The sequence below is a fragment of the Artibeus jamaicensis genome, unplaced genomic scaffold (genome assembly GCF_021234435.1).
Source record: "Artibeus jamaicensis isolate MK-2021 breed Jamaican fruit bat unplaced genomic scaffold, CSHL_Jam_final contig_589, whole genome shotgun sequence".
NCBI classification, from domain to species: domain Eukaryota; kingdom Metazoa; phylum Chordata; class Mammalia; order Chiroptera; family Phyllostomidae; genus Artibeus; species Artibeus jamaicensis.
Genome location: NW_026521896.1, coordinates 2,125,290 through 2,149,071, shown reverse-complemented (window position 1 = coordinate 2,149,071; position 23,782 = coordinate 2,125,290). Strand labels below are relative to the sequence as shown.

The 23,782-nt window shown below is 40.0% G+C and overlaps 1 protein-coding gene across 5 annotated transcripts in view; it reads right to left on the bottom strand.

The window, feature by feature from the left end:
• The window catches only part of ZNF527 (zinc finger protein 527), a 57,234-nt gene that overhangs the window by 18,869 nt on the left and 14,583 nt on the right, over window positions 1–23,782 (bottom strand). Inside the window, exon 2 of one of the 5 annotated variants that reach the window (XM_053670547.1) lies at window positions 21,584–21,623. The exons of the other annotated variants lie outside the window; for them this stretch is intronic. Coding sequence (XP_053526522.1) covers window positions 21,584–21,620 — 37 coding nt within the window. The 5' untranslated portion in view covers window positions 21,621–21,623. The remainder of the gene's footprint in view (window positions 1–21,583; window positions 21,624–23,782) is intronic. 5 annotated transcript variants of the gene reach the window in all.

Genomic DNA, 23,782 nt, shown 5'->3' with positions numbered 1-23,782 from the left:
CAGATCCTGTTGGATTCTGTGACAGTGGAGAGCTGTTTACGGCTGGGACTTTTGGCCCAGTCCTGCATGGTTGGGGGCATGGGAGGACTGGGGAGCCACACAGGCATGGGATTTTTGGATTCTCCAGAGAGACTTCTGATCGAAAGCCTGATGGGTTGAGTGTTGGGCTATGTGGCTATATTATGAAAAAGCAACTCCAAAGTTCCCTGCAAATTCAGCTTGTGCTACCCTTGGAAAGGGAAAAAGTGCCCTTCCTTCCCTATAGGATTGTGACTCCCAATGGGAGACTGTTTGGATCAGCCCTACCAAGTCCCAGAAATACCAAAGAGGGGAGGGAGAATGGCTCAGAGCAGAGACTTTCAAAGTATAAGACCTTCAAAGGCTATTGTATGAACCCAGGATGAGGGGCTATGGGTTGGGATGCCATCCTCACCAATGAGAAAGACTTTTGATCCATCCCTGAGCCCAAGGAAGCTGACCTTGCTCCTGCAGAGAAAATGGCTGGTTGCATTTGACCTGAACCTGCAGTGAGCCTCCTGGAACAACTAAAGTTGGTGACTATAGCAGAGAATAAGGAGTGTAGCTTTAAAGCGAGTGCCACTTTCCACGGGTGTAGTGCCTAACTGTGTAATCCTCAAGTAGGGAACCTATAACCCTATTCTCTCCACCCTCATTGCAATTTCTTACTGAGTTTGCTACCTGTTTAAGGGGCTGTGGATCATGATCAGTCTGGGCCATTGTATAGTCTTTTTTCAAAAGGCTCAGAAGGAAGACCAGGCAACTTTAGTTGGAGGCAGAGTAGCTGACAGCTGGAGGTGGATATCAAAGATCCTTTGTCCTTTTACAGATCTACCTCCAGCTCTAAGCAGGAAGAAACCAACCCTTTTACACAGATTGGCCCCTCTCACACACACTAAGATGCAGCAGATGCAGAAACAAACAGTGCACAGCATGGTAACTACAGATAGCCCAAGACCATTGCTCAAAATGTCTGATAGAAACCTGTACCAGAACCCCAACCAAAGAGACCCAGAACCAACACAACCAGTGGTGTGCTTCAGACCACACCAGAGATCGACCCAACCAGCTACACAAGCAGCACACCCAAAGGGAAATTCCCGTAGGCACTATACCCTGCACAAACAACTCTGCCTTGAAGGGAAGTCCCTGAACAGCATTTCATACATGGTGATTGAGATTTACTCTTACAGTCACCAAGTCTGAAAGGTCAACTCCACATATGAAAGGGCAAACGCATTCAAGACTCAACTACAAAAGGGGGTTCACAAAACACACAAGAAACATTCATGGAGCATGTAGTGCAGGTGATCTGAAAGACTGTGCCACTGAGCCCAGTAAGACACCTTCATCATAAAGCCAGCATAACAACTTTGTGAGTCACAGCAGACTATCTAAACCACAGAGACAAAATGGGGAAACAAAGAAAGAATGCTCCCTCTCAGAAAGAATAAGAGACATCCAGAGAAAAAGCATTAAATAAAATGGATGAAAGAGAAGCAACCAAAATATAAGATACATAATTCAAAATAATGGTTATAAGGATTATCAAGGACCTTAGGGAAAGAATAAATGACCTCAGTGAGAACTTAAACAAAGAGATAGCAAGCACTAAAAAAGACATAGAAATCATAAAAAAGAACCAGTCAAATAGACAACAATACTGAAATGAAAAGGTATACTAGGAGGAATCAAAAACAGGTTGGATGAAGCAGAGGACAGAATCAATGAACTAGAAGACGAGGTAGAAAAAAAAATCACTGTTCCAAGCAGCAAAAGGAAAAAAAGAATTTAAAAGAATGAGAATAGTTTAAAGAAACTTTGGGACAACATAAAGCATAACGACATCCACATTATAAAGGAGGAAAAGAAAGAGAGCAAGGGATAGAGAACCCGTTTAAAGCAATAATGACTAAGAACATTCCTAACCTGCTGAAGAAAAAGTCACCCAAATTCAGGAAGAACAAAAGGTTCCAATAAAGATAAACCCAAAGAGATCCACAACAAGACACATCATAATTAAAACGGCAAAGGATGAAGAAAAAGAGAGATGATTAAATGCAGCAAGAGAAAAAAGCTATAGACTTCTGCCAAGATGGAGGCATAGTTGGAAGCACAGCACCTTCTCGCACAACTAAGTTTAAAAACAACAAAGTTTTAGCAACAAAAACACAACCAAATCACAGAAAATCAAACTACATGGAATTCTGACAACAACGAACCCTTCAGCCAAACTGGTAAGAGGGGCAGAGCCAGCACCAGAGCAGGGTTGGGCAGGAAAGATCCACCTGACCTACCCAGGTGCACAACCCAGGCACACCAGCAGCCATGGGCGGATCTCAGGTGTGGAGAAGCGAGCAGACCCACTGAGAGCCCAAGGCTTTGGACCCACTGAGGGCTGACCATAGTCACACATTCATGTGCAGATAAACCGGTGAAGGAGCAAGCAGTGAGACGGACTGCATGGGCCCCAGTGGCAGGAAGCAGCAGAGGGAACCACCATTATCCCTCTCTGACCCTGCCCCCGCATACAGCTTCACAAACCAGAGACCTGGGTGGCCCCGCCCTGGTGAACAACTAAGGCTCTGCTCCTCATAGTAATAGGCACAAACAGATAAAAACATGGCTCAAGAACAACTTAGAGCCCCAGAGCCAATAAATCTAAGTGATGAAGAAATAGCCAAACTTTCCAATGCACAGTTCAAAACACTGTGAACAGGGTGATCAGGATGCTCACAGAACTGGTTGATTTTAGTCACAAATTAGAGGAACATATGAAGGCTAAACTAATTGAAATGAAGGGAAATGCACAAGAAACCAAGAGTAATGGAAAGGAAACTGGGACTCAAATCAAAGGAGTGAACCAGAAGGAGGAAAAAAATGACCAAACAGAAAAAGATGAAGAAACAAGAATTCAAAAAAAATGAGGAGAGGCTTAGAACATTCAGGACATCTTTAAACATTCCAACATCCAAATTATAGGGGTACCAGAGGGGGAAGAGGAACAGCCACCAGTAGAAAACTTATTTCAACAAATAATAAAGGAGGACTTCCCCAATCTGGCAAAGAAAATAGACTTCCAGGAAATCCAGGAAGTTCAGAGTCCCAAAGAAGTTGGACCCAAGAAGGAACACACCAATGCACATCATAATTACATTAGCCAAGATTCAAATGAAGGAGAGAATCCTAGAAGCAGCAAGAGATAAGGAGACAGTCACCTACAAAGGAGTTCCCATCAGACTGTCAGCTGATTTCTCCAAAGGGACCTTACAGGCAAGAAGGGGCTTGAAAGAAGTATTCCAAGTCATGAAATCCAAAGACCTACAACCAAGATTGCTCTATCCAGCAAAGCTTTCATTTAGAATGGAAAATGGAAGGACAGATAAAGTGCTTCTCAGATAAGACCAAATTCAAGGAGTTCATCATCACCAAGCCCTTATATGAAATGTTAAAGGAACTTACCTAAGAAAAAGAAGATAAAAGAGATGAACAGTGAAAGGACAGCCAACTCACAGTTATTAACCACCACACCTAAAACAAAAGCAAACTAAGAGGACAGCTAGATCAGGAGCAGAACCATGGAAATGAAGATCACATGGAGGGTTAGCAACAGGGGAGTGGGAGAAGGTACAGAAAATAAGTAGCATAGATGACAGGTAAAAAATAGATAGGGGGAGGGCAAGAATAGTATGGGAAATATAGAATCTAAAGAACTTGAGACACATGGTCATAAACTAAAGGGGGGAATGGTGGGGGAGGGGGTGTGCAGGGTGGAGGGTTATGAAGGGGGCAAATAGAACAACTGTAATGGCATAATTAATAAAATATATTTTTTAAAAATGCAGCAAGAGAGAGGCATTTACCTGTAAGTGAATTCAGGTAAGACTTGAAGCTGACTTTTCAACAGAAACACCTGAAGGCAGAAAGGACTGGCATCAAGTATTCTAAGTGATGAAATGCAAGAGTTGCAATCAAGACTACTGTACCCAGCAGAGTATCATTTAAAATTGGATGTCAAATAAAGATCTCCCCCTGGTCCCCCGAAAAGGCTAAAGGAATTCATTACCAGAAGAAAGTATTGCAAAAAATATTAAAGGGATTGATATAAGAGAAGGAATAGTTAGAAAGAGGAAAATACATACACAGGAAAAAAGCAATAAATAAATACCTATCAATAATAACTTCAAGTGGAAGTAGATTAAATGCTCTAATCAAAAGACACAGAATGGCTGAATGGATAATATAATGTGACCCTTTTTTTTTAAAGATTTTTATTTATTTATTTCTAGAGAGGAAGGAAAGGAGAGAAACATCAATGTATGGTTGCCTCTCGTGTGTCCCCTGCTGGAAACTGGCCTGCAACTCAGGCATGTGCCCTGACTGGGAATCGAACAGCAATTGTGTGGTTTGCAGGCCCGTGCTCAATCCACTGAGCTACACCAGCCAGGGCTGATAATGTGACCCATTTATATGCTGTCTACAAGAGAGCCACCTCAGAACAAAATATTTAAACAGGATGAAAGTGAAGTGATGGAAAAAATTAAATGCTAATGGCAATGAATAAAAAGCTGGGGTAGCAATACTTATATTTGACAAAATAGACTTAAAAACAAAGGCCAAAATTAGAGACAACGTATGCCATTACATAATAAAAAAGTGATTGATCCAACAAGAGGATATAACCCTTATAAACAAATCCACACAATATAGGAGCACCTAAATATATGAAGAAAATCTTGGTGGAATTTAAGAGAAATATTGACAGGAATACAGTCATGGTAGAGGGGTTTAATACCACATGTCATCAGTGGACAGAACTTCCAGACAAAAAATCATCAAGGCAATAGTGATTGTAAATGATAGACTACATCGAATGGATTTAATTGATATTTACCAAACACTTCATCCCAAAGCAGCAGCATATACGTTCTTCTTAACAGCACATGGAACCTTCTCAAAGATAGGTCTCATGTTGTGCCACAAAATGATTCTTAACAAATACATGAAGATTGAAATCATATCAAGCATTATCTTCAACCACAGTGGCATGAAAGTAGACATCCTTTACAATAAAAATATTGAAAACCATTCAAACGCCTGGAGGCTAGATCACATGATATTAAACAATGAATGGGTTAACAATGAGATCAAGGAAGAATTTTAAAAATTACTGGCAACAAATGATAATGAACACAAAGAATGCAAAATCCATGGTACACAGCGAAAGCAGTCCTGAGAAAGAACTTCATAGCATTACAGTCCTACCTACAAAAAAAAAAATCTCAAATAAACAATCTAACCCTACAGTAAAAGACTTAGAGAAAGATCAACAAACAAATCCCAGAGTAAGAAAAAGAAAGAAATAATAAAGGTCAGGCAAAATAAGTGACACAGACAAAAAAGGAATACAAAAAACATTAATGAAATTAAAAGCTAGTTCTTTGAAAAGATAAACGATACTGAGAAACCTTTAACCAGATTCATGAAGATATAAAAGAGAGATGAGCCAAATAAACAGAATCAGAAATCAAAGAAAAGTAGCAACTGACATCACAGAAATACAAAGAACTGCAAGAAAATACTATGAACAACTGCATTCCAGCAAAATGGACAATCTGGGTGAAATAGATAAATTTTTAGAAATATACAATCTTCCAAAACTGAATCAGAAAGAGTCAGAAAACCCAAACGGATTGATTACAACTAATGAAATTGAAGGAGTAATAAAAAAAACTCCCAGCAAACAAAAGTCCAGAACAAAATGGATTCACAGGTGAATTTTACCAAACACTTAAGAAATAATACTTATCCTACTCAAACTACTCTATAAATTCAAGAGGAGGGAGACTTACAAGCTCTTTTTACAAAGTCAGCATTACCCTAATTCCAAAATCAGGTACAACAGAAGAAAGTTATAGGCTAATATCTCTGATAATCACAGATGCTAAAGTCCTCAACAAAATATTAGCAAACCAAATACAGCAATACATTTAAATGTGGTATACATTCATATCCCACAAACAAGTAGAATTTATTGCAGGAATGCCAAGTTGATACAATATTTGAAAATCAATAAATGTGGTATATCACATAAATAAAATGTAAGATAAACATCAAATGATCATGTCAATAGATGCAGAAAAAGCATTTGATAAAATCCAGCACATATTTATGATAAAAACTCTCAGCAAAGTAGGGATAGAGAGGACATACCTTTATTAAAAGACTGTTTATGAACTTCCACCAAGATGGAGGTGTAGGTGGAAGCAATGCACCTTCTCGCACAACCCAGTTTAAAAACAACAAAGTTTTAGCAACAAAAACGCAGCCAAACCACAGAAAATTGAACTACATGGAAGTCTGACAACAAAGAACCCTTCAGCCAAACCAGTAAGAGGGGCAGAGCCAGCAGCAGAGCGGGGTTGGGCAGGAAAGATCCACCGGACCACCCCAGGCATGCAACCCAGGTGCACCAGCAGCCATAGGCAGATCCCAGGTGTGGAGAAGTGGGTGGACCCACTGAGGGCTGACCACAGTCACACATTTGAGCATAGATAAACCAGTGAAGGAGCAAAGCGGTGAGACAGACCGTGCAGGCCCCAGTGGCGGAAAAGGCAGAGGGAACCGCCCATCAGACTGTCAGCTGATTTCTCAAAAGAGACCTTACAGGCAAGAAGGGGCTTGAAAGAAGTATTCCGAGTCATGAAATCCAAAGACCTACAACCAAGATTGCTCTATCCAGCAAAGCTTTCATTTAGAATGGAAAAATGGAAGGACAGATAAAGTGCTTCTCAGATAAGATCAAATTCAAGGAGTTCATCACCACCAAGCCCTTATTATATGAAATGTTAAAGGAACTTACCTAAGAAAAAGAAGATAAAAAAGATGAACAGTGAAAGGACAGCAAACTCAGTTACTAAGAACCACATCTAAAACAAAAACAAACTAAGAGGACAGCTAGATCAGGAGCAGAACCATAGAAATGAAGATCTCATGGAGGGTTAGCAACAGGGGAATGGGAGAAGGAGAAGGGGGGAGAAGGTACAGAAAATAAGTAGCAATAGATGGAAGGTAGAAAATAGATAGGGGGAGGGCAAGAATAGTATGGGAAATATAGAATCTAAAGAACTTGAGACACATGGTCATAAACTAAAGGGGGGAATGGTGGGGGAGGGGGTGTGCAGGGTGGAGGGGAATGAAGGGGGCAAATAGAACAACTGTAATGGCATAATCAATAAAAGATATTTTTAAAAAAGAAGTACAAAAAAAAGATTGTATATGAAAAACCTATAGCCAACATCATACTCAATGAGCAAAGATAAAAGTTTCCCTTCAGATCAGACACAAGACAGGGATGTCTGCTTTCACCACTCTCATACAACATAGTATGGGAAGTCCTGGACATAGCAATCTGACAAGAAGAAATAAATGGCATCCAAAATAAAAAAAGGAAATAAAATTCTCATTATTTCTACATGACATGATATTGTACACAGAAAATCACAAAGACTCTACCAAAAAAACACTAGACCTAATAAAGGAATTTGGCAAAGTAGCAAGATATGACATTAATATTAAGAAACTAGCGGCATTTTTATACATAAATAAAAAAACTACCAGAAAGAGAAAATAGAAAACAATCACAATAACAACAACAAAAATTAAATACATGGAAATAAAGTTAACCATGGAGGTAACAGACTTGTACTTGGAAAACTATAGGATATTGAAGAAACAATTGAGGAAGACACAAATAAGTTAAAGCATATACCATGTTCTTCGATTGAAAAAATTAACATCATTGAAGTGTCTATACTGCTCTGGTCTGGTGGCTCAGTTAATTGGAGGATCGTCCTGTACCCCAAGTTTGTGAGCTCAATTTTCAGGGACAGCACATACTAAGACTGCAGGTTTGATCCCTGACTAGGGTACATACAGGAGGCAACTGATTGATATTTTTCTCTCACATCAATATTTCATTCTCTTTCTCCCTCTCTAATTCTCTCTCTCCTCCTAAAAAATGTCCATATTGTCATTAGTAATCTATAGATTCAATGCATTTCTTGCTAAAATACCAATGGCATATTTCAGAGCTCTAGAACAAATATTCCAAAAATTTATACAGAACCAAAAGACCCAAAATAGTCTAGCAATCTTGAAAAAAAAAAGTTGAAGCTATCACAATACCTGATATCAAACTATGCTATAAGGCCACTGTGATCAAAGCAGCCTGGCACTGGCACAAGAGCAGTTATAAGGATTAATGGAACAGAATAGAGAACCCAGAAATAAACCTACTCTTTTTATGGTAAGTTAATATTTGACAAAGGAGGCAAGAGCATACAATATAGTAAAAATAGTATTTTCAGTAAATGGTGTTGGTGTTGGAAAATTAAACAGGAATATGCAAAAAAAAAAGAATCACAAATCACAGACTTAAACCATACAAAAGAATAAACTCAAAATGGAATAAAGTTTTAAATATAAGTTGTGAAACCACAAATATACTAGAAGAAAACATAAACAGTAACATTTCAGACATCTCTTGTAGCAATAATTTAGTTGAAATATCTCCAAGGGCAAGGGAAACAAATGAAAAAATAAATAAATAGGACTATCACAAATGAAAAAGCTTTTACACAGCAAAAGAAACCAACAACAAAATAAAAAGAGAATACACTATATGGGAGAACATATTTGCCAATGATATATCTAATAAGGAGTTAATTTCCAAAATACATAAAGACTTTATACAACTCAACATCATGAGGATAAGCCAATTAAAAAATAAGCAAAGGATCTGAATAGATACTTCTCAAAAGAGGAAAAATAAATGGTCGATATACATATGAAAAGATGTTCAATGTCACTGTCAGAGAAATGAAAATTGAAAAAATGAGATCATATATGTTAGAGTTTATTGATTTATCATCAACTGATCAACAAAGTCTTGGCAAGGGTGTGGAGAAAAGGAAACCCTAGTGCATTGTCAGTAGGAATGAAAACTGGTGCAGCCACTATGGAGAGCAGTATGTAATTACCTGAAAAATTTAAAAATAGAAATGCCTTATGACCCAGTGACTTTACTTCTGGAATTTATGCAAAGAAATTCAAAACACTAATTCTCAATAATATATAAACACCTATGTTCACTACAGTGTTATTTACAATAGCCAAGATTTGGAAGCTACTCAAGTGTTCATCAATAGATGAGTGAATATAAAAGTGTGGTACAGACTTCCGCCAAGATGGAGGCATAGGTGGATGTGCCGTGCCTTCTCACACAACCAAGTTTAGAGACAACTAAATATTAGCAACAGAAAACACAGCCAGAACACGGAAAATTGAACTTTTCAGAAGTTCGTTAACAACAAATTCTTCAGCCTGACCGGTAAGGGGCGAAACCAGCGGCTGGTGAAGCGGGGTTGCACAGGAGGTCTCGGTCAGCCAGACTCAGGCGCGGAATCCAGACACGCGCGGAATCCAGGCGCAGGGTTGGACCTAGTGAGCTACCGAGCGAGCCACGAGCCACCACGCGAGCGACAGCGGGGGAGACAACGGGGGAGTGGTGCTGCGTGTTGACTGTGATCGCACATTTGTGTGCGGGCGGACAGGCGAGGGAGTGAGCGGTTGGACCGGGGCCCGGCGGGTCCCCACGGCAAGTGGCAGTGGAGGGCGCAGCCATTTCCCTGCTCTGACCCCACCTCCACATACAGCGTCATAACCCAGCGACTCTGAGTGGCCCAGCCCAGGTGAACCACCTAAGACGCTAATCCTCACCCAGCTGTGAGAAACAGCAGAGGGGGTCGCCATTTCCCCGCTCTGACCACGCCCCCACATACAGCATCACAACCCAGCGACCTGGGAGTCCAAGGCACCGCTTCTCACACTTAAAGGGCCAGAACAGACCAAAAATGACGCAAGAATATCTCAAAGCCCCAGAGCCCATAGATCTAAGCGATGAAGAAATAGCAAAACTCTCAGACGCACAGTTTAAAACACTGGTCATCAGGATCCTCACAGAACTGGTTGATTATACCGACAAATTAGACAAATATATGAAGGCGAAACAAATTGAAATGAATGGAATTGCACAGGACACCAATAGCAATGAAAAGGAAACTGGGACTCAAATCAATGGAGTGGACCAGAAGAAAGCAAATAATGGCCAAACAGAAAAGAGTCAAGAAGCAAGAATTCAAAGAAATGAGGAGAGTCTTAGGAACCTCCAGGACATCTTTAAACGCTCCAACATCTGAATTATAGGGGTACCAGAAGGGGGAAAGGAACAGCCACCAGTGGAAAACTTATTTCAACAAATAATAAAGGAGAATTTCCCCAATCTGGCAAAGGAAATAGACTTCCAGGAAATCCAGGAAGCTCAGAGAGTACCAAAGAAGTTGGACCCAAGAAGGAACACACCAAGGCACATCATAATTACATTAGCCAAAATTAAAATGGAGAGAATCCTAGAAGCAGCAAGAGCTAAGGGGATAGTCACCTACAAAGGAGTACCCATCAGACTGTCAGCTGATTTCTCAAAAGAGACCTTACAGGCAAGAAGGGGCTGGAAAGAGGTATTCCAAGTCATGAAATCCAAAAACCTACAACCAAGATTGCTCTATCCAGCAAAACTTTCATTTAGAATGGAAGGACAGATAAAGTGCTTCTCAGATAAGATCAAATTCAAGGAGTTCATCATCACCAAGCCCTTATTATATGAAATGTTAAAGGGACTTATCTAAGAAAAAGAAGTTAAAGAAACATGAACAGTGAAAGGACAACAAACTCACAGTTATTAACAACCACACCTAAAACAAAAGCAAACTAAAAGGACAGCTAGATCAGGAGTGGAAACATAGAAATGAAGATCTCAAGGAGGGTTAGCAACAGGGGAGTGGGAGGAGGAGAAGGGGGGAGAAGGTACAGAAAATAAGTGGCATAGACAGTAGATAGAAAATAGATGGGGGGGCAAGAATAGCATGGGAAATATAGAACCTAAAGGAATTGAGACACATGGTCATAAACTAAAGGGGGGATAACGGTGGGGATGGGGGGTAGGGTGGAGGGGAATGAAGGGGGGAATAGAACAACTGTAACAGCATAATCAATAAAAAAATTTAAAAAAAAATAAATAAAAGCGTGGTACACTTAACACCATGGAATACTACTTGGCCATAAAAAAGAAGGAAATCTTAGTCTTTGAGTGGATGGACCTAGAGAGCATTATAGTAAGTGAAATAAGGCAGTCAGAGAAAGTACCATACAATTTCACTCATATGTGGAATCTAATCAACACGACGAACATGAACAAGCAAAATAGACACATACCCATAGAGATCAGTCTGACAACAGTTAGGGTGAATTTGGGGGTGGAAGGTGGGGGCATCAAGGGATCAAGTATGAAAAAAAGAAAAAAACTCATGGACACAGACATCAGTATGGTGATACTGGGTAATGGTGGGGTGTGTGGAAGTAGAAGGGCGTATAGGCAGGGTAAATGGTGATGGGTGGAGCCTTGAGACTGGGTGGTGAGCACACAATACAGTGTACAGACAATGTGTTGTAGAATTGTACACCTGTAACCTGTGTAATTTTGTTAACCAGTGTTACCCCAATAAATTCAATAAAAAGTAAAAAACTGGGTGAGAGAAAATACACCACAGTTAAAAGATAAGGGACAGTCTGGGCAAAAGACAAGCATAATACATATTATAGAAAAATAATGAGTGCTGAGAATATATAAAGAAGATCTACAAGTCAATACCAAAAAATGACAAATAATCTAACCCCAAAGAATGGGTTAAAAATATTAGCAGGAAAAAAAACCTAGTGAACAATTCATTTCTGGAAAAATGTTCAATCTTACTAAAAAAATTAAAACAACTTCAAAAGTATTTCTCTCCCATCATTCTGGCAAGATTTAAGTTAGACGGTATCAAGGGCAATATTAAAAACCTGTATTGGAGAGTATCAAAGGAATAATGAAACAGGAACTCTCCAGACATGGTTAGCAGGTGTGTATAAACTGATATAATTACCTTCAAGAACAGTTGAGTATCTAGGGAAGTAAAATGTGCACTTCTACACCCCAGCAATTTTACTTCCAGGTACAAATACTTGACAGACTATGTGCATGTGTATGGAAACATACCATGCTACTACGTGGGATGCAGAAGATGAGAACAAGTTAAATGTCCGTCAGTAGGAAAATTGTTAAATAAAATGTGGTAAATTCAAAGCAGGGAATATTATATAGCATTTTAAAAAGAACAGAACTGTATTATATAAAGACTAAAAAAGGATAAATTTCAACATTGAGTAATAAAAAGCAAGTTGCAGAATAAAATGTAAAGAAACACTACCTATGAATATAGACACTTTTCATTTTACAGATGCATAAAAGTTTACAATAAAGTGTTTTAAAAATGAACTGGAATGACATACGCTGAACCCATGACTGTCATTTCTGAGATCAAGAGGGAGATTGAGGGAGAGAAATGAGAATGATGAACAAAGAGAACTTATGACAATTTATCTCTTCATCAAAAAATAAAAACATATCAAAATATTATCATCAATTCTAGGCATTATATTATTCTCTATACTTTTCTGTATTTTTAACTTTATCACTAAAAAAATATTTCCTAAAATAAAAAACTCGACTCTCCATTCTAAAAGAGAACACTTTTGTCCCAGGAAAAAGTGACCCAAAATGGTGAAGCTGGAGATATGCCTTAATAAAATGACTTAGAAGAACCATCTGGAAGACCAAAAAATTATAAAGCTACTTATACATAAAGGAAAAACATCAATCTGTCATCAAACTTCTTCCAAAAAATCTTTTAACACCAGTATTATAAGAATGGCCGATTATAAACAGAACTTGGGAGGACACCGTTTGCACAAGTTCTTTTTTATGAAGCTGCTAGAGGACTAACCTCAGCCGATCAACAGATGTCTAGAAAAAATTCGGCAAAAGAACTAGCAGAATATACTTCATAAACTTCACCACAAAACTAAGACTAAATAAAAGATTGGTATAAATGTGACACAATAGCAGGTAAATATAGTATGTCTTGACAATGTAAAAACAGTACAAATAACTAAATTTGGGAAGAGAATGTGAAAGTGCGATAAGCCTATTCATCTGCAACAGGTAAAAATCAAAGGCTCATTTTTAAAGCTCACCAATCGAGTAACAGAAAGAAAAATTGTCTACATAAACAGAGGAGCTAATAACATGAGATAAAAGGAAAAAATTCCTAATTATTATAAAAAATAAGGTATTATGTGACAAAAAATGCTAGGGGAACAGATAAATAAAAGTTTCTTTAAAAACTATAAAATAAAAAAATGACATAAAACCATATACAGAATTAGGCCCAAATATATCAAAAGTGCAATCGGACGTTCACTTATTAAATAGAAATTATATTCAGATTTGTTCAAAAAGCAAAACTTAATTCTATACTAAATGTAAGCCCTACATTTCAAACAAAGTAATTCTACAAAGTTGAAAATAAAAGAACCGGTAAAGGCTCTAAAGAAAAAAAAACAGTCAAACAATTTGTCCCAAAGGGCCTTTAGGAGGAAGGCAGGCTACTGACATCTTGATTCCAGCCCTGTAAGACTCATCTTGACTCGAGTCCCTGTAGGACTCCACAGCTAAAAGATAACAAATTTCTGTTGTTTTAAGTTACTAACATGGTGGTAATTTGTTGTAGCAGCAATAGAAAATTAATATAGAAATGAAACTGGCACAGCCTTTCTACAGGGGAATTTAGAAATTCCTAATAAAATTACATATGTACTTACTCTGTGATCTAACATCTAGGAATCTGCCCTGAAAACACAGCCTCAACAACACAAAAAATACATAAGTACGAGGTTATTCATTGTAGCATTGTTCGTAATTGTAAAATATTACAAGCAACTTAAATGTCCACACATTACAGAGTGGTGGAAAAAATTACAATAACATCCACATAAAGGAATATTCTGCAGCTGTTAAAAAATGAGAAAGTTGCCCTGGCTGGTGTAGTTCAGTGGATTGAGGGTGGGCTGCAAACCAGACGGTTGCAGGTTTGAGTCCCAGTCAGGGCTTATGCCTGGTTGTGGGCCATGTCTTCAGTAGGGGGCACTTGAGAGGCAACCACACATTGATGTTTCTCTTTCTCCTTCCCCTCTCTTTAAAAATAAATAAATAAAATCTTTAAAACAAATAAGAAAGCTCCCTATTAACTAATATGAAGTGAGTTCTTATACATATAACTCAGTGAAAAAGCAATATGCAAAGTCTATGGTATGCTACCCTTCATGAAGCATACAAGGAGATACAAGAAACTACATATATTTCTGCTCATTTGTGCAAAAGAAACAAAAAGGACAAACCTGAGGAAAAAAGACACTGGTAATCTACAAAGGGTGGATAATAAAGGGGTAAAAGGAAGAAGCAAATGGAAACAGGATGGTAGGCTTGAGAAAGGAACAACACATTTCTGAGGATATATTCTTGATCATGGTATCTCCCCTGCCAGGTAAGTATGGAGGATATAGTCTTTTGTATGGAGGATATAGTCTTTTGTATGGAGGATATAGTCTTTTGTTTCCTTTTTAAGTAAATGTTATTGATTATGCTATTATAGTTATCCCAATTTTCCTTCCTTTGCCCCTTTCCACCTGGTTCCCCCCTTCCCTCCAGCAATTCCCTCCCTCCTTAGTTCATATCCATGGGTGGTGCATGTAACTTCTTTGGTTTCTCCACTGTCTACACTGTTCTTAACACCCCCTTGTCTATTTTGTATGTACACATTTAGGGTTCTAAATCCTATGCCTTTTCCTCCATTCTCCCCCTTCCCATTCTGAGGTGATAATCCTCCAAATGATCTCCATATCTATGATTCTATTCCTGTTATAGTTGTTTGCTTTTGTTTTTTAGATTCAGTTGTTCATGGTTGTTTGTTGTCATTTTAATGTTCTTAGTTTTGATCTTCTTTTTCCTAAGTAAGTCCCTTTAACATTTCATATAATAAGGGCTTGGTGATGATGCACTCCTTCAGCTTTGCCTTATCTGAGAATATATTCTTGAAAAGCTCTGATTTTTTTTTGCATTTTTTAAAAATATATTTTATTGATTATGCCATTACAGTTGTTCTATTTCCCCCCTTCGTTCCCCTCCACCCTGCACACCCCTCCCCCACCATTCCCCCCCTTTAGTTTATGATCACCTGTTTCAAGTTCTTTAGATTCTATATTTCCCTTACTATTCTTGCCCTCCCCCTATTTTCTACCTACCATCTATGCTACTTATTTTCTGTACCTTCTACCCCCTTCTCCCACTCCCCTGTTGCTAACCCTCCATGTGATCTTCATTTCTATGGTTCTGCTCCTGATCTAGCTGTCCTCTTAGTTTGCTTTTGTTTTAGGTGTGGTGGTTAATAACTGTGAGTTTGCTGTCCTTTCACTGTTCATCTTTTTTATCTTCTTTTTCTTAGGTAAGTCCCTTTAACATTTCATATAATAAGGGCTTGGTGATGATGAACTCCTTGAATTTGATCAGATCTGAGAAGCACTTTTTCCATTCTAAATGAAAGCTTTGCTGGATAGAGCAATCTTGGATGTAGGTCTTTGAATTTCATAACTTGGAATACTTCTTTCAAGCCCCTTCTTGCCTGTAAGGTCTCTTTTGAGAAACCAAAAGACCTACTCCTCCTGATAGGAATTCCTTTGTAGGTGACTGTCCCCTCATCTCTTGCTGCTTCTAGGATTCTCTCCTTCATTTTAATCCTGGCTAATGTAATTATGATGTGTCTTGGTGTGTTCCTTCTTGGGTCCAACTTCTTTGGGACTCTCTGAGCTTCTTGGATTTCCTGGAAGTCTATTTGCTTTGCCAGATTGAGGGAATTCTCCTTTATTATTTGTTCAAATAAGTGTTCCACTGGTGGCTGTTCCTCTTCCCCTTCTGGTACCCCTATAATTTGGATGTTGGAGCATTTAAATATGCCCTGGAGGTTCCTTAGCCTCTCCTCATTTTTTTGAATTCTTGTTTCTTCATTCTTTTCTGTTTGGTTATTTTTTTCTTCCTTCTGGTCCACTCCTTTGATTTGAGTCCCAGTTTCCTTTCCATTGCTATTGGTTCCCTGTGCATTTCCCTTCATTTCAATTAGTTTAGCCTTCATATGTTCCTCTAATTTGTGACTAAAATCAACCAGTTCTGTGAGCATCCTGATCACCAGTGTTTTGAACTGTGCTAGGCTTCTGAAAGTTTGCCTATTTCTTCGTTGCTTAGATTTATCGACTCTGGGGCTCTGAGTTGTTCTTGAGCCATGTTTTGATCTGTTTGTGCCTGTTACTATGAGGAGCGGAGCCTTAAGTGTTCACCAGGGCGGGGCCACCCAGGTGGCTGGTTTGTGAAGCTGCATGTGGGGGCGGGGTCAGAGAGGGACAATGGTGTTCCCTCTGCAGCTTCCGGCTGCTGGGGCCTTCATGGTCCGTCTCACTGCTTGCTCCTTCACCGGTTTATCTGCGTGCAAATGTGTGACCTCAGTCCCCCCTCAGTGGGCCCACCTACTACTCCACACCTGGGATCCGCCCATGGCTGCTGGCATGCCTGGGTTGAGCGCCTTGGTTGGTCCATTGGATCTTTCCTGCCCAACCCTGCTCTGTGCTGGCTCTGCCCCTCTTACCGGTTTGGCTGAAGGGTTCGTTGTTGTCAAACTTCCATATAGTTCAATTTTCTGTGGTTTGGCTGTGCTTTTGTTGCTAAAACTTTATTGTTTTTAAACTTGGTTATGCGAGAAGGCACAGTGTGTCCACCTATGCCTCCATCTTGGTGGAAGTCCTGATTTTATTTTTTATAGCACACTAATGTTTCAGAGACAAAAAAACACACAAAAACAAACAAACAAAAAACAATATAACCCAAACAGGATGGGGTAGGAACGAAAAATAGAATAAAATGAACCTAAAAACACTAACCAAAATAATTTTGAAAAATAGCATTCTAACTGAATACTATAAGATTAAAGATTAGAAAAACATACCAAAATAATGTAATCTAGTTAGTAAATTTGTTTCTTACAGAGAAATAGATAGGAAATTCTGCAATTACTTTATATAAATATTAAAAGTGAGCAAATAGGTAAATATATTGTTTCTCATTATCATAAAAAGAAAGTATAAATAAGTAAATGAGAAAGGCTACAATAAACACTGTGGAGTAGGACTAGAATCAGGATATCAATATAAATTGATAGTTCCAATACACAAAAAGATCCAGGCAAAAACCTAGAAGTGTGTGTACGTCTGTGTATGCTTTAGTATACATATAGATATTTCCCAGCTAACTCTATGGAAGGCCTAGGAGTAATGACATTCAGACCATAGCTTCTAAACATCATTTTCAAATAAAAGCAACCAGGACTCCTTGGAGAAGTGCTTGATTTAAAGCTGGGGTAAGTAAAACTACATGAATCTGGAACACCTTGAACTGCACAAAAAAAAGGTGCTTAAATAATGGGAGGGACATTTCAAAAGGTCAAAGAAACTAATTTGAAGGAAAGGCCAATGGGCAGAGCTAGAACATGTTAAGCCTCAAAATAAAGATTCATTGGATTTATCTCAAAGAAAAAATAAAAACCATGATTCTATAAATATAAAGAAATAATTGAATATATAATGAAATGGGAGAGAATAAACAGCTCTTCCCTGTAGAACAATCCTAATTAATGTAAGAAAAGAGGGAAGTGAAAAACATCAATATTAGGGTAAGACAATAGTAATAGCTGTTGCAGACACGATCTATTAAGCCAATGGATGTTAAAATTATTGAACAAAAGTTGGGACTTCCGCCAAGATGGAGGCATAGGTGGAGACGCCATGCTTTCTCATACAACCAAGTTTAGAAACAACAAAATATTAGCAACAGAATGTTATACCCAGCTAGGAAAATTACAGCTAGGGCATTACCCAACCCTAAATCTGCAGTTCCTGGAACAGGGTAATGAACAAACATCCAGGAACAATTGGGTTTAAAATTCTAGCCAAATAAGGTAACTAACCCAGGCCCGCCAGAAAGTGCCCGCCAGCAGCAGCACCCACCAATCAGAGACCCTCGCCGTTTTTAAATAAGCCAATAGCTAACCGCCACCTCTGCTTCTGTATGCCTTTGCTTGCTTGCTAGAAAATATAAATACCCAGTAGTCTTTAAGCCAGGCACGACTTCCATTTTGTAGCTCTGAGTAGCTACGTGACTCCGGTCACAGTTGGGGAAGTTCGCCCCTGCGCAGGAAAATCTTTGGCCATTAAAATTTTTATCAATTCGGTTCCGGACTCCAAGAGTGTGTATTGACCCGCCGATCGTCTACAACACAGAACACACAGCCAGACCACAGAAAATTGAACTTTTCGCAAGTCTGATAACAACAAATGCTTCAGCCTGACCGGTAAGAGGGGCGAAACCAGCAGCTGGCGGAGTGGGGTTGCACAGGAAACCTCCGTCAGATGGACTCAGGCATGCAGATCCCAGGCATGGGGTTGCAAAGGGCAGACCCAGTGAGCGACCCAGTGAGCGACCCACGGATCCAGTGAGGGTGAAGGGCGGCGGGTTGACTGTGCTGGTACATTCCTGCGCTGATAGACCGGTGAGGGAGTGGGCAGTGAGACGGCAGCAGAGAGGGCCGCCATTTCCCGGCTCTGACCCCTCCCCCACATACAGCGTCACAACCCAGCGACCCTGGCCTGGAGGCCCCGCCCCACCCCTAAGGCTTCGCTCCTCATACTTAATGGGTGCAAACAGACCAAAAATGGCTCAAGAAGATCTCAAAGCCCATATATCTAAGTGACAAAGAAATAGCAAAACTTTCAGATGCACAGTTCAAAACACTGGTGATCAGGATGCTCACAGAACTGGTTGATTTTAGTCACAAATTAGAGGAACATGTGAAGGCTAAACTAATTGAAATGAAGGGAAATGTACAGGAAACCAAGAGTAATGGAAAGGAAACTGGGACTCAAATCAATGGAGTGGACCAAAAGGAGGAAAAAAATGACCAGCTAGAAAAGAATGAAGAAACAAGAATTCAAAAAAATGAGGAGAGACTTAGGAACCTTCAGGACATCTTTAAACGCTCCAACATCCGAATTATAGGGGTACCAGAAGGGGAAGAGGAACAGCCACCAGTGGAACACTTATTTGAACAAATAATAAAGGAGAATTTCCGTAATCTGGCAAAGGAAATAGACTTCCAGGAAATCCAGGAAGCTCAGAGAGTCCCAAAGAAGGTATACCCAAGAAGGAACACACCAAGGCACATCATAATTATATTAGCCAAGATTAAAATGAAGGAGAGAATCCTAGAAGCAGCAAGAGCTAAGGGGATAGTCACCTACAAAGGAGTTCCCATCAGACTGTCAGCTGATTTCTCAAAAGAGACCTTACAGGCAAGAAGGGGCTGGAAAAAGGTATTCCAAGTTATGAAATCCAAAGACCTACAACCAAGATTGCTCTATCCAGCAAAGTTTTCATTTAGAATGGAAGGACAGATAAAGTGCTTCTCAGATAAGATCAAATTCAAGGAGTTCATCATCACCAAGCCCTTATTATATGAAATGTTAAAGGGACTTATCTAAGAAAAAGAAGATAAAAAAGATGAACAGTGAAAGACAGCAAATGCACAGTTATTAACAACCACATCTAAAACAAAAGCAAGCTAAAAGGACAGCTAGATCAGGAGCAAAACCATAGAATGAAGATCACATGGAGGGTTAGCAACAGGGGAGTGGGAGGAGAAGTGGGGAGAAGGTACAGAAAATAAGTAGCATAGACAGTAGGTAGAAAATAGATAGGGGGAGGGCAAGAATAGTATGGGAAATATAGAATCCAAAGAACTTGAGACACATGGTCATAAACTAAAGGGGGGGGAATGGTAGGGGTGGGGGGTGCAGGGTGGAGGGGAATGAAGGGGGGAATAGTATAACTGTAATGGCATAATCAATAAAATAAAATTTTTTTAAAATATTGAACAAAAGTTTTAGAAGAATCTGAATAGTCTCAAAGTATCTCCTCCAACATATTAATTAAAAAAAAGAAAAACTGTGCCTTGGCTGGTGTAGCTCAGTGGATTGAGCGCGGGCCTGCGAACCAATCACGGTTCGATTCCCAGTCAGGGCACATACCAGGGTTGCAGGCCAGTTCCCTGCAGGCCAGTTCCCAGCAGGGGACACATGAAAGGCAACCATACATTGGTTTCTCTCCCTCTCTCCTTCCCTTCCCCTCTAAAGATAAATAAATAAAATCTTTAAAAAAAAATCTCTAAAAAAAAAAAAAAGAAAAACTGTAACTGTAAATGGAGAAACAAGGTAGACACCACCTTCACCATGTATTCAAAGTTAACATCGATATTAAGACATATTAACATTATGAATCACTTGATATGATAAACTGAAAGGAATACAGCATTATTGTTGTGGCAGTCTTTAAAAAACTGCATTAAAGCTCAATCTAATCATGAGAAAACAATGGATAAACCCAAATTCAGCAGATGCAGATGTAATAATGCATTTGTCTGAAGTAAGGTATATCTGAAGACTCTGGGAACTTCTCCTGCATAATGAAATCAACAGATAACCCAATGTGTCTGAGTGTCTTAAAGTAGGCAGGACAAATAGACAAACCCTGCAGATAATTATTAACTACAGACACAATAAAAAGTTTTACACAAGTCTGGTCAAAAAGGCAGCATCAACATGGTACTCACATTCTCCCACAGCCACATAAAAATTACAGCTAGGCCTGGGCTGGATAGCTAAGTTGCTTAGAGCATTGTCCTGATAAGCCAAGGTTGTAGTTTTGATCTCTGGTCAGGGCATATACAAGAAGCAGCCAATGAATGTATAAATAAATGGAACAACAAACTGATGTTTTTCTCTCTCTCTCATTTCCTTCTTCCTCTAAAATTAAAAAAAAATGTTTTAATTACACCCTGGTCACATGGCTCAGTTGGTAGGAGCACAGTCCCATACACCAAAAGGCTGTGGGTTTGATTTCCAGTAAGGGCACGTACCTAGGCTGCAGGTTCCATTCCCAGTTAGGATGCATATGGGAGGCAACTGATCTTTGTTTCTCTCTCACGTCAAAGTTTTTCTCTGATTCTCTCTCCCTTTCTCTCTCTCTAAAATCAATAAACATCCTCAGGTGAAGATTAAAGAATTACAACTGAACTACAGAACAAACATCATTCAGAATGGCCTGAAATCTAGCTGAAATGGAAGTCCTACAACTAAGGATATAAAGAAGAAGCCATGTCAAGACTGGTAGGAGGGTTGGTCCCACACCCACCTGTGGTAGATAAAAATCAAGAGGGATATCTCTGCTGCAGACGTCCATCCTAAGGAGCAAGGGGTCCCATTCCCACACCAGGCTGCCCAGCCAAGGGTGCAAGTGCCAGGAAAAGAAGTCCCAATAACTTCTCACTGTAAAAACCAGCTGGAATTGTGGCTGAGTGAGACAAAGCGCTTCTGCAATCCCAGGTAGTTCCTCTTAAAGGGTCATACAAAGACTTACTTGGACTCACTCCTTCTGAGTTCCAGTTCTGGGGCATCAGCTCCAAAGGCACCAGAGACATGCAGGGAGAAAGTGATATGCCTGGCATCAGTGCAAGAGATGGAGGGGCAGCTTCCCACCAGACAGAAATGCTGACAGAGGCCACTGGTCCTTTGATGAGCCCTCCCCTCACAGACCCAGCAAGCTGTCAAAACATCTGAGGCTCTACCAACCTGACTAACACAGTTATCCTTGCCCTGATGATTACCTGAGGTCCTACCCCACCCAACTTGCAGTTCTACCAATGATGGTTTACAGTGGCTTTTCTATATAAATACACTGTTTTAGCTTATGCTTCAGACTTTCCTAAAACTTCTCAAGCAAGCAGCATCTGGCCTCAGTGTGCCCCATACCTCTAAGTGGCCCCAGGCCCAGCACTAGTCACAGCCACCTCACAGGTTGGTCTCTCCTGTATACCTCCAAGCTAAGCACAAGTAGCAGCCATTTGCATATCACTATGTAGCTCATGCCAAGTGACTCCTGGCAGGACACAGGTGGCAGCTGCCCTGGGACTGCATTTCCTGGAAGGCTCCAGAGCCAGTGCACTCAGTGTACAGCTTAAGACCACGCTGAAGCACCCTGCAACCTCCTCCACAAGGGACACTCTTAAGGGGCAGACTCAGTAAGCACCAAAGCCCCACTGAAGTAAGTCCTGCTCCATGGGGTGGGTACCTATACAACTGAACCTTCATGGTGGTCAAAGCCAATCCTAGCAGCCGATTGGCCTGGGGACAAATCCCTCTTGCTAATGTGCCAACAGCAATCAAGACTCAACTACAACAGGAGGGTGTACACTGCCTACATGGGTGCTTACCTTGAGTGTCCAGCTCAAGTGAAAAAGGAGACTGTGCCACTGGATCCTATAGGAGACCTACTACATTAGGCCACTCTACCAAACCTGGGAGATGTAGCGTCTCCACTTAATAGAAACAATGAAACACAGGGAGTCTACCAAAATGAGAAGACAAACATGTCCCAAATAAAAAGACAGAACAAAATTCCTAAAAGAGAGTTAAGTGAAATGAAGACAAGCAATCTACCAGATATGGAGTTTAAAACACTGGTTATAAGGAAGTTGAAGGAACTTAGTGAGAACTTCAACAGCATAAAAAAAGACATGGAAATCATAAAAAGACCCAGTCAGAAATGAAGGATACATTAACTGAAATGAAGAATAATTTATAAGTAATTAACAACAGAGTAATGAGGCTGAGAATGAAATCAGCGATTTGGAATACAAGGAAACAAAAGCACCCAATCAGAACAGCAAAAAGAAAAAAGAATCCAAAAAAATGAGGATAGTTTAAGGAGCCTCTGGGACAACTTCATACATAACAACACCCTCATTAAGGGGGTGGCAGAAGAAGAGAGAAAGAAACTGGAAACCTATTTCTGGCCAAGATGGAAGCATAGGTACACACACAGTGCCTCCTCACACAACCAAAATAAAGACAACAACAATTTAGAAACAAAAAACAACCACTAATGACAGAAAATCAAACTGTATGGAAGTCCGACAACCAAGGAGTTAAAGAAGACACATTCATCCAAACTGGCAGGAGGGGCGGCTGGTGGGCCCAGCGAAGTCACGGATTGTGAAGCAGCATACGCAAGGCAGCAGCAGGCAGACCTGGTGAGGCGGTGGATTATGGACCTCAAGGTCCCACATTCCTGTGCAGAAAAACAACTGGGGAGCAGGATAGACTGCACAACCCAGGGCCCCAGCACAGGGAAATAAAGCCTCAAACAACCAATTGAAAACACCTGTGGGGGTTGAGGCAGCAGTGGGAGAAATGCCCAGCCTCACAGGAGAGTTTGTTAGAGAGACTCACAGGGTCTTAGAATGTACACAAACACACCCACATGGGAATCAGCACCAGAAGGGCCCAAATTGCTTGTGGGAAGTAGAGGAAGTGACTGAAAGTGGGGAGAGCCCAGCAATGGCCATTGTTCCCTCTTGCACCCCTCCCCCACATACAGCAATCAGGGTTACCCTGACCTAGTGAACACCTAAGGCTCTATCCCTCACCACATAACAGGCACATCAAGACAAAAAAAATGGCCCAAATGAAAGAATAGATCAAAACTCCAGAAAAAAATATAACCAAGTGATAAAGAGATAGCCTACCTATTAGATGCACAGTTCAAAACACTGGTAAT